The following is a 16580-nucleotide window of genomic DNA, read 5'->3' as shown; positions in this document are numbered from 1 at the left end:
GGTCATAAAAGAATGAAAAAACCCAGCTCAGACCTCAAGACAACTGGTTGTATAAGTTTACTACTGCCTGTTTATAGCTCTTACATGTAAAACAATGTTAAATGAAATTATACTTTAACATTATAATTTTTACAACATTTTCATTAATGCTTTAAAATGGTTAAAATAAACTACGGAAAAAGAGAAATGGAGGAATTTGTACACTGCAATAGCCTTCCTCACCATAATAAAATGTAACCATTTATTTTAAAGGAAATCACTAAAATTCCACTGATTTTATGCACTCTCTCTCTCTCTCTGATATGTAACAGACATTAGACATTGTACGAGGGAGTATAATCACACCTATCATTCAGTGGGTAGGACTGTATCTATCTCCATCAGCATTATCTGAAGGTGCCACATGCGTGGGGCTTTTTGATTCTAATTTGAGTTTTCTAATTTTATTATTATTTTAGATGAGATGTTATAATATTTATCTACAAGGGCATAAATATTTGACTCTTACATGGCTTGCAGTTTACACTCACCATTAATTGCCAAAGTGCTTATCTGTACACTTTTTGGAGCTAAGGTCTGCAGTAAGTATAAAACCTGAAAAATACTTCTCAGTACTACTTATTAAAGTAATACAACTGGAAATATTTTAAAACTATTACTTGCCATTCTGCACCATTGAAATGATGAGGGTGATTTCCTCTTCACTCATTCTGGTTATTCCAGTTACTCTACAGGATGAGGTGGAACAAAGCCAAGTCTTCCCTAGATTTTCTTTTGCTTCCTGTGGAAAATCCCCATCCCGTGGGAACAGACACAGGACTGTAGTAGAACTGGACTCAAGATCCCAAGATTTGTAGCACTTTGATTTAGATAAACAAGAAACAAAAGACTTTATTTACTTCCCTGACTTAGACAAGTAAGAATGCTTTTTTCATCTTTATTTGCATGGGTTGCCAGGATGTTCATTTATTGATGCAGAAAACAACAAATTGTTGATTCAAAAATCACCATATTTTGTGATGTAGAAGAAAGAGCCTTGTCCAATCCAGACTGCTGACTGGGACAGCAGGAGAATTGTATGTATAATATTCAAATATTAATATTCAAATAAGCATTTGATGCTAAGAGCTTAGTCCAGTCACTTAAAAGGACGCCATAAAGAAAAACTGAGAGCATGTATTCAGGCAATTAAAAAAATATATTTTGATTATCATTAGCAGATAGGAAAAAAAAAAGAGTGGAAACAGAGATAGAATGAAATATTTTACTTTAAGAAAGCCGTAGTATGAAGATTTTTTGCAAAAGTGGAATTTGTTTTTCTTTGTGAGTTGTAAAGATCAGGGTGAGAAATGACTCTGCACAGCTCTGAGTGGGAAGTGTGAGCAAATAATTTCAGCTTATAAGCAGAGAAACAATTATTTATCAAAGATCTGATTGTGCTTTCAGTATTATGGACTCATAAAATGCAAATGCATTCTGTTATTAACATATATTCACAGCACACGTGCTGGATGTTCCAAAGGAGCTTTAATAAGATGTGCTCCAAATATACATTTGGAATAATATGCAATACATAACTAAGACCATTCTGTTTATAGAACTGTAACAGAGAATGCACAGCATCTTTAATTTCTGGTTCATGGTGTACTGACATCTCCAAAGCAACACCTGTACAGTACTGTGCAATATGAATTCATATTGAAGAGGCACAAATTCAGCTATATTTTTATAGATCTCTGGATGTGATTCCATGGTGTCATACAGCAAAATAAGCACACCGCCTTTTGTTCCATTGCATTGTTCACTTATGTGTAAAATATGCTTGTTCAAATATTTTTTCTTTCAATATAATCGAGAAGGATTGATTAGGTATTAATTTTATATGGAAATATTTTTATTTTTATGAAATTCTAGGAATGGTATTTTTGCAAGCTTCATTTGATACTAGCAATTAGTTTGGTAGTGCTGAGAAATGATAATGTAAATTTCATGAATACTCACAACTGTTAACAATGTGCATAAAATACGAAGGTAGAATGATGCCAAATGCGGATACTACTCAGCCTGCAGAAGCAAACGAAGCCTTGCTAACTTGGTTTTCTTTCACCTGTTATAAATGAAGCTTCTGGGACCAGGTCTAATGTAAATCTGTGCGTGTGCCCGCAGGATGGGGATTTACCTCAGGAAGCAAAAGAAAACCTGGGGAAGACTTGGCTTCATCCCACCTCATCCTGTAGACTAACTGGAATAACCAGAAAGGGTGAAGAGGAAATTACCTACATCATTTCAAGACCCGGTGTCTGTGGTGTTTAGGTAAATTCAGAATGCTATTCTAAATTTACTAGATCTCTATGTATTTCATGTTCCTACATTTTGTATTTAGTTAGCCACAATTTTTAATCCATATTCACTTAAACTGCTTAACTGTCCTGTTAACTAAAGGGATGATGTTGTCCACTGCTTCTCTTTGCAAAGATGATCTTTAATGTCAAAAGAAATTCCAAATAATCTTCAACGCGCCGAAGAGTCTGAATAGCCTTTCAAGTGTTTGAAGCGTTCACTTCTGCTGAATTTCAGGTTTCTTCTGAGGAATTAAATATGTTTTTTATTAAGGCAGAATATTAACTTCAATGTGAAAAGCTGAGTAACTGAAAAGAATATATGCAAATAAATTATATGTTGCAATCCAGCAGACTTGGTTTTAATTGAATATTGAATATTTCTTCATGACTTATTTGTAGGAATGCAATAAATTACTAGTTGCTGTTTTGTTGTGATGAAATGTCATTTTGCATGCCTCAATATATGATCTGTTACTTTTTCATGTGAGATCTATTACTTGCCTGAGTGAGCTACTTGCTTGAGCTTGCTAAGCAATAGCTGAAACTACCATAAACCGTATCATGTGATGTGCTTTGCCCTAAGTAGGATAAAGCTTGCTGAGCTGCATTCATCTTTCATACAACTCCTTTGGCTTCACTGGAATTACATCAGAAATAATAATTCTCAATATATTTTGTTTCATTTTACAATTTATCAATTTTAATGAAATCTTTGCTATAATATTTCACAGAGAATAGTTCATTATAAAAAGGAAACTAGTATAGAGAAGGATAAATATATATATATATATATAAATTCATATGTACTTTAACTGTAATTCTTATTGCCACAATGTAGCCATTAAGCCCCACATTCTTTTTCTCCCCCCTGAGGAGTCCATCCTGTGGCAGAGAAACACTAGACCTGAGCAAGAATCATTTATGGTAGAAAGACATGGGTTTAGTGGGAGCTATTGGTAATAGGTGAACGGTTGGACTGGATGATCTTTTAGGTCTTTTCCAACCTTGGTGATTCTATGATTCTATGACTTCTTCCTCCAAATGGCAACGTGCAGCGTTACTGGAATCAATTGCTTCTCTGCATTTCTTGACTCCATTTCTGATTGTTCTGTATGCCTCTAATTTCATTTTGGCATCCTGGTGCTTATTTTTCTCTCTGCGCTCTATGGAGATGGATCTCCTTGGAATAGAAGGGATTGGTTGCCCTGCTATGAGCAGCTGGTGTTTAAAGCACTGTCAATCCCCTCGCACTTCAGTGGTTGTGTTTTAGAGAATGCAAAACCTAATCTAAAACAATCTACAGGCAGAATCCAAATCTGTTGTGGCTTCTAAAGATGTTTTCAAGAAGAGTAATATACAAACCAGGTCATGAAAACCTAGAACCTAGGCATGCTAATGCCCTTCCAATTGCCCTTCAGTGTTTCTTTTCTGCTGAACTTCTTATATTGCGTAAATTCTTGTTTTCAACCTAAATTAAAATGATTCATCTTAATTTGAAATGCTGTTATTTTATAATGTAATTTATCTTTAATACTAACTCTTTTTTTTATTCCTCTCAACTATAGTCGTCTTCTCATTGTTGTGTTGCCACACTATAAAGTACTTAGGGCAGGGAGCCTGCCATTATCCCATAGTGAAAATAGCTGTGACATTTAGAATAATACACATATGCTAAAAATGCGTTTTACAAAATTGAGAATTATGCTCTTAGCTATAGAAGGACAACAAGCACACAGGTAGTAGAGTACTAGCTTAAGGTTTTAATAATGTAAGCAAAAATACCCTAAAATTTGAAGCAGTTTTTTGTGGGGATATAATGGATTTAGCTTAAATAATAATTTGTGTATTTCTAAAATACTTTCACTCGGTGATGAGCCTTATTTTGATTGGAGATTATATCTATTTTATGTCTTGTGTGGGAGGTCAGACTAGAAAATGGTGACGGTCAATTTTGTCCTGAAGACACATTTTGTGCACTTTTAATAGGATTTTGTTTTCCTGAAAGTGTTCAATAAGGAGCAGGCTTTTAGAATAAATTTGACCTGCCTACAAACCATACTTATTGCATTTAAAAATGTTTTGAGCTTACTTTCATATCCACCTCCCAAATCTGTCATTATAGTCTTGAAAAGCATACCTGAATTTTCTGATCTAGCAATGGAAGAGTGTAGTGGAATATATATGTGCAACAGCCTGTACCCTGGTTTCTATAGTAAGATCCATTGCATCTCCTGTTTGTAATGGACTTGAAGGGCTGCTGCTGTTAGGCTGCCCACTCCCTCAGAAGTTTCAATAATAGTTTAGAGGAACATAAACTGTAAGAAGCAGTATGAAAGAATCAGTTTAGATTAGCAGTGTTAGGTTGTCAGGAATGTGCCATTTCGTTGGCTTCTGCCAATGAACTTTGTCTATCTGTGGTATCTCACTAACAGTGACCACATCTGGCTCTATCTTTTCACAATCAGTAAAACAATCACGGTACAAACAGCACCACAGCTTTTCAATGTAGCTGTAGCACAGTATTTTTAATGTTATTTCAGCAAGCTGAACTTTTTGCATATTGAATTATCTGAACTTTTGATTTGAACAATTGCTTTTCCCTGGGCTTATTGCACACTGCACCAATCACAGTATGGCAACATCAGCTGAAGATCCTCTTCCGTTCATCTATTTGGTTGTTTCAATCTCTATGTAGACTACACATCTCTATGTAGCTACACAGCAGAACCTTCCCAGAGTGAGTTCATGCCATCTTCTTTTTGAAAAAGATAAACTGAACACCAAGACATTTACCATGTGTGTGTTGTAGATAAGGTGTTTGTTTTTTGTTTTTTTTTTAAAAAAAAAAGCCATAAAACCTGGATGGCATCTGGTAGATAGACACGTATTATCCAATGAAACATTTTGAAGGCAGGGTGTGGCCGGCTAAATTGTCGCTCCTCCCACTGTTCTGTGCTGTTTCCCAGTTTCAGAGGGAAAAACACAGGCTTGGACGTTGAGGATGAGTCATAACCTCTCTTCTGCTACTGACTCACTTGCGAGTTTGAGGTAAGTCCTTCTACCTTATGCCTGAAGTGCTCTGCCTCCAGGATGGCGAGGAGAGAAGCAGCTGTTGTATACCGGTGCTGAGGAAAGTTATGCAATGTTTTCTTAGATGAGAAGTGCAGATATTGATACCCGCATTATTATCATGCAATGCAATATTAAGTTTGTGTATGCTAAATGGAATTTTTACTTGGCTTCTTCCGGACACAGCACATTTTTATTTTCCATTATATCATGAGAAAGCTTAAGGAAATACTATGTTGTACCAAAGAACATCTTCATGTACTGAAATAACTTAAAAATTATTGTATTTCTTGGCAAAAAATATATCAACCCAAAATAGCGTTTCTTATTAGTTGCATCATACGTACCTCTTGCACCAATAGTGACCAATAATAAAGCTAAACTGTGATGGGTTTTGCAATTAGAGGAGGCCCTAAAGTGGGTGGTGTCCCAAAGGAAATGGCTCCTACTCAGGTATTTATGCTGTATGGTCAGTTTGTGAGTACTGAATGGAAATGCTCAGCTTTAAGAAGAGAACTTTTAATATCTGACCACATTACTTAGTGCTTGTGAAATCAGCAGTATCCATCAGTTCTCTTTTCCCATGTTAGGATACAGACAAATTTATATGTTTTTAATTCCTATTTCCAACTTTCTAGAAGGTACCCGCTTGTCTGTGCTGGGACGCAGTAGTAAAGCATCTTAGCAAAACTATACTAAAATTTCTGTCTTTTTAAATAAATTACAGACTAAGATGAACACGTAACGAGAGAGTTGTACAGAGCTGGGGTAGGATGTGCAAGGTATCTTAGTGTATGGGTACAGGTGAGCAGTAATGTCAGCACTCCATAGTGTGGGCAGCAGCAGAGCGTAAGCCAACCAAACCAATTAAAGTATTGGGAAAGAAATGTGTTTAGAGAAACACAGGTAAGGCTGCTAGGCAGGTACTAGCAGAAGGAGTGGTTTGCTCTCTGGGTTACTGCATTTGAAAAATATCATCCTGTCCTTCCTTCTCACACACCCGTGCCATGCTGCAGGCAGAGGCTCACAGGCCGGGGCAGGTCTGAAGGGCGGCAGGCCGGGCGGGCAGCAGAGGCCCACATCCCTTCCCTAGACCGGGCTGACCACTTTCTGAGGCGCGACAGGCTGAAGGCAAACAGTAACCACTGCAGCGCACAACTTGTGAGGGAGCGGCTGCACCGTGAGAAGTGCCTCAGCCAAACTCTACAGCTGCGAACCCTGTCCAGGCATGAAAGCCTTCCTTTCAGGGTGGTGTATTTTTTTTTTTTTTTAATGTATTTATTTAATTATTTTTCCTTTCTCCCTTTTGCTGTTTGACGGGTTTCGGCCTCTCGGGGACTTCCCGTGACGGGAGGCCCGGCTGGGGGCGGGGGGCGGCCCAGCCCGCGGCCAGGCGCTGGCGGGCGGCGGGACACGCACAACGGCCGCCCCGATCCGCGCTCGCCGCCAGCCGGAGTGGGATGTTTCATCGTCCGGAAATGATGGCAAAGCAGTGACTGCGGCGGCGGGGGGCCGGCGGGGGGCGAGTGCGGGTGCGTGAGTGCACGCGTGTGCCCGGAGGAAGGCCCGTGGGGCGCACGACGCGGCGGTCGCCGGGGGAGCCGGGGGCGCGGAGGAGGGCTGGGCGGCGCGGCGGAGCGGGAGGAAATGCGGAGGTAGGGCGCGCCCCGCCGCGCCGCGTGGGGCCCCGCGCCCCTCGGCTGCCGGGCCGCCGCCGCCCCCCCCTCGCCCGCGGCCGGCCGCCGCCCCCCGGTCCCGCGGGTGTCGCCGCGGGGGGCGGGCAGCGCTCCCGGCCGCGAAGTTACTGCCGCTCCGTCGCTGTCCCTCCGCGCTCCCGCGCCCCGAGCCGTGAGTTCTCTGCGTAGAACGCGCTAACGAGTCCTTTCGCGTGCTTGTTCCTGCAGGGCGGCGTGTTAGTTCGGCTGGAGGGAGTGCAGGATCTGCGCTACTCGGTGAGAGCTGGCAGATGTCCCAAGTGAGGGAACCTCTTCCTCCAGGGCCTGAAGGGCCAGAGCGGGCTCCGAGTGACGGCAGCGCTTTGATCTCGCTCCCTCGAGGTGAGTCGCTTTAAAGTTTCTCGGTAATTGTTGCGCCTTTTATTTGAATGATGCGTTTACTGATTCGTTTTGTGCGTTTTAACCTCTTGGGGCTTCCCGCTCCCCGGCCCTCCTTGGTGTACCTCTGTAACACTTTCACTGCCCCGCCTTTATTGTTTTAGCCAGAAATATCCTATGCAAGAAACACAAAACGGGAAGAAATAAAGGATGCACTGATGTCAGCGCTGCTTGTCGTTGCTTGAAAAACTGCAGTCATTGAGAGGCAGATGCTGCTCCTTGAAACCGCCTCCTTGTTGCTCAGCTTTGGCGTTTGTTTTCTGGAGCTTTGCCAGGCTCCTCTTCTCAGCCCTGCAGTCAGTAGAGAAGGGCAGTCCTGGGCCAGCAGTGCTGTGCAGGTGGGAGGGCACACGCCTGTTTCTCCTCTTAGTTTTCTGTGGTGCTGCGCTTAATGCCTGTTCAGAGACTGTTCATTTGTTTTGTGTTTACTGCTCACCCGTTCTCCAACAGCTTGTTCGTTATAGTGAGAAATCCTTCAAACTGTGTGCAGTTTGCACTTGCATGGAGCATATTGATGCTCTGATCACCTTCATGTAGAAGAGTTTGACAAGGTGTACTGTAGGTTGTCCTCAAAGCAGGGCAGTGTGTTTGCCTGCTGAGCTCTGGCCTGTGAAGATGAGCCTTATTTCTTCTCTTGCATTTACAGCTACAGCTTTGTTTTTCAGAGTTCTGACAGCAGTTTTCTGCCTCTGAAGAACAGACAAATAAGGTTGTTCAAAGGCTGTGACTTTATACATAAGAGGTTAACTTAGCAGAGCCTGGTAACCCGGTTGTGCAACAGTGGATTAAAGATGCAGCGCTTTTGTAACATGGAAAATCAATAGCTGTGTGAAATCAAAGTTGAAGACTCATTTGAGAAACCAGAAAGTATCCGTAACAAAGTTTAAAAAAAAAAAAAAAAAAGTCTGGCAGGGAGACATATTAAATTGGCTTGTACTTATCTTATTGTTTTGGGTTTTTTGTTTGTTGATTTTTTTTTGTCCTGGAGAATGACTCATAACTTCTAAACAGTAAAAAAAAAAATAATTAAAGAAGATTAGATACAGAAGATCAGGCAGAACAGAACTCTTAGAATCATGTTTTGGCCAGGAAAAACAGTATTTATGATACATGTTTATTTTCCATGTGTTGCTCTTCTCTGTCATGTGATCCAGCTGCCACCCTGGTTAAATGCATTGTGTAGGCCATACATCAGAGTTAGGGGAGTTTCAAGCCAGTGAGCTAACTAGCCTGGAGAAAGTCTGCTTACAGTACCACTTTGAATTATGTTTTTACTGTGAAATAAAGTTGTATATGATTCAATTTCTGTAACATTTTCAATACCCGTTTTTCTTCTTACGGAAAGTAAGGAGAAGAATAATATCCTCCACACAGACAAGTTCTTTGCAGAGCCTGAAAGGCATGACTAGAGCTCAGAACTGTCAAAGTGAAAGGTTGTAGAGTGACTTTTTCAGGGATCACTAAGGTACAAAGAAGTAAGTGTAATGTGTTGATTCAGGTTTGCTCACCGGACACACCTTCCAAGGTACATGATCACTTTTAAGGGACACACATGGTTCACAGAAAGATAAAACCTTGTTCATTTTTTTTACTCAGTTCAGCATTTTAATGTGCTTTTTTAAAAAACATAAAAATCTAGTGAACTTAGATTTAAGGATAACTGTGGATATTTGTTGCTTTTTTCAAGTCTAATTCTGTTGGGGAAATGGGGGTGGAAAGAGGAAGAGGTGAGTTCATAACATTTCCAGTCTATATTCCAGCATTTCTGTTGTCAGCTTTGCAGTGTGTGGTTACAGGGTAAGGTAATTGTGATATTCCAGGACTGAAGATCTCAGATAATATATCTGGAACTTTCAGCACCCTCCAGCACTTTCTGTACCATCCCACAGGAGACACAAAGTACACTGACTTCTGTAGAATTTGGAGATAATTGTAAAAGCCGTGGCTGAAATTCACATTATTTCTGGAGGTGGGCTATAGTTGTAATAAGTTGAAGTGATTATTAATTTACTTGGTATCATCTTCTAATAGATAGTTGATGACTCCTTGTATTTACAATGAGATCCTTTAGATCTGCACCTGAGAGTAAAAATTCTTTAATCAGAAAGAAGTGATTTACTAAGTGATATAGTTTTAAGCACATCCTAATGGGCAAGATTTTCTGTTTGGTAGCAACATACCTATAGAACATGTGTTCTATATTTGTTTACCTGTTGTGGATATCTTGCATCCTGAGAACGAACTTCTGTTCTCTTCTGAAGTTTGGTGAGGTGCCATAAAGAAATCCAAATTTCAAGGTGCTCCTTGTGGTTGCTCTCATAAATTATTCAGATGCTGAAACCTAATTTTTCTTCTTCATAAAAGGAAAAGAAACTCCAACTGAACTGTAAATACTCATCAAATAGCTGTGCTACCATGTGGAGGAAACATCAAAAGAACTACATTTTGGGTTGAGATTCAGCTTGGCCAAGAGATGTGGCATTCTCTGACTTTCTCAACTTAAGAAAATGATCAAACATTGCTTTAAGCAATATGCTCTCTCATCTCACCTCTGCTGTACTGTTCTTTTTTAGCTCATTTTTGATTTAACACATGTATAAATATTTGTGAGAATCTTGGGACCTTGCCCCTCCACACTTAGTGTGCTATGAGAGATAGTTGATGAAATGCTGCTCTTTTTTGGCAATATCAATGCTTTGTTTCAGTCTTTAAACCACTGTTTGTGTGAATAGTCTGCTGCTGAAAGAGAATGAAAAGATTTAACCTCATTTCTGCAAACACTGGGTTCGTGTTTTGCCATGTCCTTGCAAAAGCATGTCTAGATGTGAGCTGTTGTTCGAGATCTTGCTCACATCAACTCTGCTCTTCTGGGCTCCATAGCCCTTGGAATCCAAGTATGACTACTTCTACCTGTGTGCACTACAGTGTGGTCAGGTGCATGGTGTCATATCTATACCAGTTTAGTTTGACTATGATCAAGTGTTCTCAGCACTGGCAAGTTTCAGAACAATTCAGCATCCCTAAACAAGGAATTGGTCGATTTGTGACCAGCAGCCTTTCTGCTTTAAGGAGAACATTTTGTGTATTAGAGGTCACACCATGAGTGTTGCTTGGACTATGTGTAGACTTCTTCCATTAAATCCTCTGCATTTGAATAGACCAGAGGGTGCGAGAGAGAACTTGAACAGACAAGAAACTGCATTTTGGGAATCGAGCCACATTTTAGAAAATGCAGCATTAACATCTATAAAGTATTTGAAAGGCTTCTATCTTTGCCCGTTACTAACTGACTGAATAGAATAACACGTGAATTAATAATTAACTTTCTGAATTTGCAAACAGTGTAAAGGAATGAAGAAAAACAGAAGACAATCACACAAACTATTAGAAATTTCTAATAGCTGTGTAGACAATGGAGATCTGTTAGATTTCCTTATTGGTTGATGTGTGTATGGCTGAGTCCAGTAGAAATACTAAGACTCAGATTCTATAAGTGGCTGTTCACTCCTGTGCAAATCATGTCACTGTTGCTGAGTGAGATGCAGTTATGGTTTGGTGTCAAGAAACTGTATACAGCAACATCAGTTCATTCAGAACCTCCATTCAGAAAACCACAAAAACAACGCGCTCTTCTTCAGTGATGTGATTCAAACCCTTTAGTGTTCTGTGTCCAGCTGTTTTCATGTGTCCAACTGTTTGCATGATCAAGAGCTCTGCAGTGCTAGGTAAGATGAGGTGACAGAAAACTCACTGTGGGAATGTCTGGGAATTCTTGAAGCAACACCTATTACTGTCACCGTGACTGTTGCACTTTACTAGTAGTGTCCCAATATTAAGAGTAATGGTTTTTTTTTTAATGGTTAAATTATACACTCAAATTGCTCAATCCTAGGAAGGGCTTGCCCTACTTGAATTTCCATTTCTCAGAAGAGAGTTTAGAGAATCTGTGTTAATTAGTTCTACAGTTTTCTGTCAGCAGTAAAGCATTTATTAAACGTTACTGACTACAGTACCTAAAACTTCAGAAGTGTCTGACTCTAGCTAGTCATAATAATAGACTTCTGCTTTCAGTTTCACGTACATGCAGTTCCAGTAAAGTGATTCATGTCTACACGGGTGTGATAGACTAGTATTTCACAGAGCTGACTGTTAAGATCTTGCATCAAATTTGAAATATTTTTGTTCCATCTCATAGGCAAGTTTTATATTGCAGTCATTCTTCCCAAATTCTATTTCAGACCTTCAGAAGTTAGGATTTACTTTAAACACTTGATTTTTCTTGCTTAAGTAGCATCCACCAATGAGTGTGTCTGTGCTAGTGTTTTCATTTGGATCAGCAATGCTGTTTTGAACTGAACCTCCTGTTCACCCCTGCTTTGATTTGCTTTCCTGGGGAGTGCCCTGGATTGGATTCCTTTTGAACTAAATATTCTGGAAGATGCACTGCAGGAATGTGCCTGATGCAGTCTAGCCAAGAAATGATCTTGAGACTAGAGCACTAGTCCAAAGTGTGTAGGTCGCTCCAAAAGTAATGCCTCCTATTTATTTCCATGGAACTACAACAGAGACAAAGAATGCAGTGACAGTATTTGATAGAGAAAAGTTGTAGCTAAAAAAATGCCATTTTTCAACCCAGTTATCACCATTAACTGTTTATTTTCACTGGTGATGAACCAGAGCCTGCATGCTGTGTTTCTGGAAGACTGCATCAGCAGAGGTGACCCACTGTCTGTGTCACCACTGCTGAAACACACCACACACTGTTTCACTGTGCTCACGTCCATCCATTGTTTGGTCTCCATAAATATTACGCAAGCATCAATGAATCTCAGTGGATGTAATTTTTTCCACATGCAGGAATTCATTGACACACCTTCATATACTGTTCCATGTCAGACACTGCTTTATAAGACTGCCCCTCTGCCGCCATCTGTCGCAGAGCAACACCATGTAAAGGAATGTAGCTGGGACAGTTCAATCTCTACTGCCATACCACCAACGTTTGCTTCAGACATTGTGGGCTGATATAATAAAATAGGATGCATTACTTTTGGAGCAGCCCTCACACATCCCAGCAGTGTCATATCTAGGTGTATAAATAAGCTTTGCCTCATGCTTTCATCGTTCTCCCCTTATATATTGAAAGTGTTGAGTTGCCCTTGTTTCTGCACTCTTAGTGGTGGTCAGTTATGCAAGTCTTTCCTGCTTGTTCCTGCTTTCTTGGTGAGAATGATGCACTCAGGTTTCCAGAAAGCTTTTACTTTATTTGGTGCTGTCTCCCATTTTGTTGGTGAACAGAAAATGAATGCCATAACAGCAAAGTCTTTAGTTGTGACAGGTGCAGGATTTTTAACTTTTTTTGTCTACCACGTTCCCTCATCAATACGTGAACTCTGAACCAGTTTCTGAAGTCCAGCTTGTCATGTTGCAGGTCTAGCGCTTTTCATCATTCAGCTTTTTGAAAGAATGGGTTATGTCAGCTTATGGTATAATGTGTCATCTAATGAATAGAAAGCAGCTCAGCTGCCTGTGACAGCATGAGGTGTTTGAACTCATTGGGACATATTCCTGTATAAACTCAAGAGAGATGGTAGGTGGTTGGAGTCAGCTGGAAGGTAAAGATACAGATGGGCAAGCACTTAAAGAAGAGGTGCGTGTTTGTCAAAGACTTGAGTTCTCTGAGGTGTCCTTCAAATGCACATCCTTTACCTATGAATTTTTTGTGTGTTTTCTGTCAGTTTGCATGCTAATTGAACCAAAACAACTTAAAAATCAATGTTGCAGTCATTTGTAACTGTAAAAATGTTATTCCATGAAATACATATGTATTGCTGTGTAATTCTAAAAACAAATATAAAAAGATTGTGGTGAATTAATGTGGTATAAAACTGATCTATATATGCTTTAAACTAATAATTCCAAATAACTCAGAAGTAGGAGTTCGCTTTGTTCATTTGTTTCATGAAACAGAGATTTTTAGATGTGAATCAGGTTCTTAATTTTTATCTTGTCTTTAACATAGATATGATTTAGATTGTTAATTATTCCAATTCTTTACTTGGCCTCCAGGTTCCTTCTTTTCCTTATTTAAACCTTACATTTGCATTCTTCCCTGCACAAAGTAGAGTTTGTGCCTATGCTTATGTTCAGGATAAGTCACAGAGTGATCTATCAGACCCACAGGGCTTTTGGCTAGGAGCTCAGTTCAGGGACTGCTGCTTGTCTAGAGGAGGTACATAACCATCCAGGTTGCTGATCAGGAGGTTGAACGAATCAGTAGAGCCAAGTATCTGGGTAAGAAAGCTGTGTTGCTTTTGTGACATAATGTAGAGTAACTTGCAGTGGTTTTAAGGAGAGATTGGATTTCTCAGCACAGCCAGACTCAGAACATAATGATTCTTTTCCTTCCATTATTTTAACCGTTAGGAAGAGCATCTGGTTTTCTTCTTGGCTGTCAGTTTTGAAGGTTAGTCACTGGAGAGTGGAAGAGTGTACTAGATGAAGCAGAAGCTAACATACCAAATAAATATTACATAAAATTTCTTAAGTCTAAGCTTAATTAAAGCAGGGAAGTGTTACAAATTTGTTTGAAAATAGAACGGAGAAATGACATGCTTGACTGTGGCAATATCCAGCCATTAATACTGGTGGTTGCTGCAGGTTTTATTAACCCTGTTCTGCCACAAGCGTGGCACATCAGAGAAGACTGAGGTCTTTATGTGGATTTTTACTGGTCTCATGAATTCATTACCTTTTATAAAGTACCATAACTATTTTTATGCACCTAAACCAAAAAGTAATGGCATCAACAAAATAGAGACTCAGGAGTGTTCTTCAAGCTGTTCTCATGTGTGATCAGTTGTTGATGCGTTGTAGTTATACAACAATTAGGAGTCCAGTATTTGTTTATTTTCAGTGTTCTGCACATCAATTTTTTAGTAGTGTGAACATACAAAACAACTTAAATACGCACAAGGAACACTTTTTCTAAATCCCCACTGCACCAAGACTGGCTAGGATGGAGTTAGGTTTCTTCATAGCAGCCTCTGGTTCTTTGTTTTGGATTTCTGACTAAAACAGCATAGATAGATAACACACCAGTGGTTTGGCTGTTGCTGAACTGTGCTTGTACAGCACGTCCCTGTCACTTGGTGAGAGGCTGGGGCTGGGCAAGGGGCTGGAACAGCTGAACTGATCTGACCATAACATATATCCTCATTCTCCACAGCAAGAACTGAGAGAATGTTTTTGAGGGGGATGTATCTGTTGGTTGGAAACTTCTGGAAGATGATGAGCAATTGCCTTTGTATCACTTGCTTTTCTTCTTCTTGTCTTCACTTATTACTAGTATATTTTGACCAACAAGTTTCCTCACTTTAGCTCTTTCTGTTTTCTCCCCGTGCTTCACTGGGGAGGGAAGGAGCAGCTGTGTGGTGCTTAGCTCTGACCTGCCACATCCCTATAGCAGCATCTGACAGGAGTTTGGCTTCTCTGTTGAGTGATGAAGAAGTGGAAAGTAAAATATCAAATAAATGCTTAATGTCTGGTGCAATATTGAAGTTATTGTTAGGAACATTCATGGGGGAGACTTAATATGAATTCAATGAATTTTCACTCAGTTCATGTTAATTGGTATTCAACTGCAGTTGCTTTCTTTGTTTCTTAATAGTGCTTCTTTCTTGTTAACTGGGAATATTGTTTACAAGGTTATGACTGGTTGTTTGTCATATCCAGCAAGAACAGGGGAAGTAAACATAGAAAACATAAATGAAACCTGTAAACAAAAAATGTTGATATATATACAGAACAGAAAACAAGCAGAGAAAACTAAATTCCTATGAATAATGATGTTTTGGTTGCCTTCTGCACTCCTTCAATTTTTGTAGATAAAAATGTAATCTAGAACACCAACAGCCCCACAAATGCTAATACTAATCTTTCCTTACAGTTGTTCACTGTTTACTACATCAAATAGTAGAGCTCTATAAACTTGTATCTTCTACAAGAAAATTGTATACAGCAACTCTCCTGTTTTGCACTACAAGCTGCAGGGCAGATGTTGTAATCTTAAGTGTTGTTACTGCAGTAAAGTAGTTTAAGAGCAAAATCTCTTAAAATAGCTCCTTTAAGCTTACTCTGTATGAAAAGGAGATTGTACTGTGCTTGCAGTTCTTTACACTAGCTCTCTCCAGGACACTACTTATTTTCACTCAGCCTATTTCAGGGCACTTTTCAAACACTATTGAGTTACATTTGCACCTAATGCCCAACTGCACAGACAAAATCGTTATACTTCCAATACAGTCATATCTGTGTCTGATAGATATCAGGGATTAATAATTTGTGACTGAGGTCTATGGAAGAGCTTCAAGAAAATCTGTTTTTGGTTTTGGTTTCGAAGAGGATGAGTGTCGAGGTGAAGTTAAGTTGTAAAGGACAGTATGCAGAATTTGTCATTGAAGTTGATGAGTATCTTTTCAGTCAGTGAGGTAATTTTACGCCAATCCCGATGAAAACTATTCATCTCAGGATGGATTTGAGGAAATACTGACAAAGTATTGAGGAAATGGTGATATGAGGGAGCACTGAGAGATAAGTAACATGTAGGCAGCAGGATCAGATATTTCAGAGGTGGAAAATAGTAGAAGAGGAGCAACAGTGCTTGAAGGCATGTGCTACTATACATACAGTATGGCATATATTATTTTGAATGATCTTCAGTGGTTCAGTTTAGTAGGGTGGACAACAAAGGCAGAAAGTCAGGATTTAAAGTCAAACTACTTTTGGCTACATAAAGAAACTAACCATAGAACTAGAAATAAGCAATTTTCTGCATCTTAGAACCAGAACAATTGCTTTACTAGTGGATATGAAGTCATTACACTGTGATAAATGTAATATATATATATACATATAAGTATATATGTGTATAGTTTATAAACAGGTTCTAGTTTGAGAAAAAGAGATCTAATAGTGTTCAACAGTTGCTCTTTTACTTTAGTTTTACAGTAGACATAACATCTTGTACACATACTGAAAAGTAGTCCACACTGAA

The 16580-nt window shown here is 39.5% G+C and overlaps 1 protein-coding gene across 4 annotated transcripts in view; it reads left to right on the top strand.

Moving 5' to 3' along the window:
* Nucleotides 1–5306: 5306 nt before the first annotated feature.
* Nucleotides 5307–16580, top strand: part of MDFIC (MyoD family inhibitor domain containing) — a 48778-nt gene continuing 37504 nt past the window's right edge. Inside the window, exons 1-2 of one of the 4 annotated variants that reach the window (XM_072326701.1) lie at nucleotides 5307–5390; nucleotides 7316–7468. In XM_072326701.1, coding sequence (XP_072182802.1) covers nucleotides 7378–7468 — 91 coding nt within the window. In that variant the 5' untranslated portion in view covers nucleotides 5307–5390; nucleotides 7316–7377. Of the gene's footprint in view, nucleotides 5391–6533; nucleotides 6660–6756; nucleotides 7067–7315; nucleotides 7469–16580 lie in introns of those variants that run through there. The other 3 variants (XM_072326702.1, XM_072326700.1, XM_072326699.1) reach the window with 3 other exon arrangements.

Source organism: Excalfactoria chinensis, chromosome 1 (assembly GCF_039878825.1).
Source record: "Excalfactoria chinensis isolate bCotChi1 chromosome 1, bCotChi1.hap2, whole genome shotgun sequence".
Classification (NCBI taxonomy): Eukaryota; Metazoa; Chordata; class Aves; order Galliformes; family Phasianidae; genus Excalfactoria; species Excalfactoria chinensis.
Note: the sequence above shows the minus strand (reverse complement) of the source record. Positions and strands in the feature narration are given on the sequence as shown.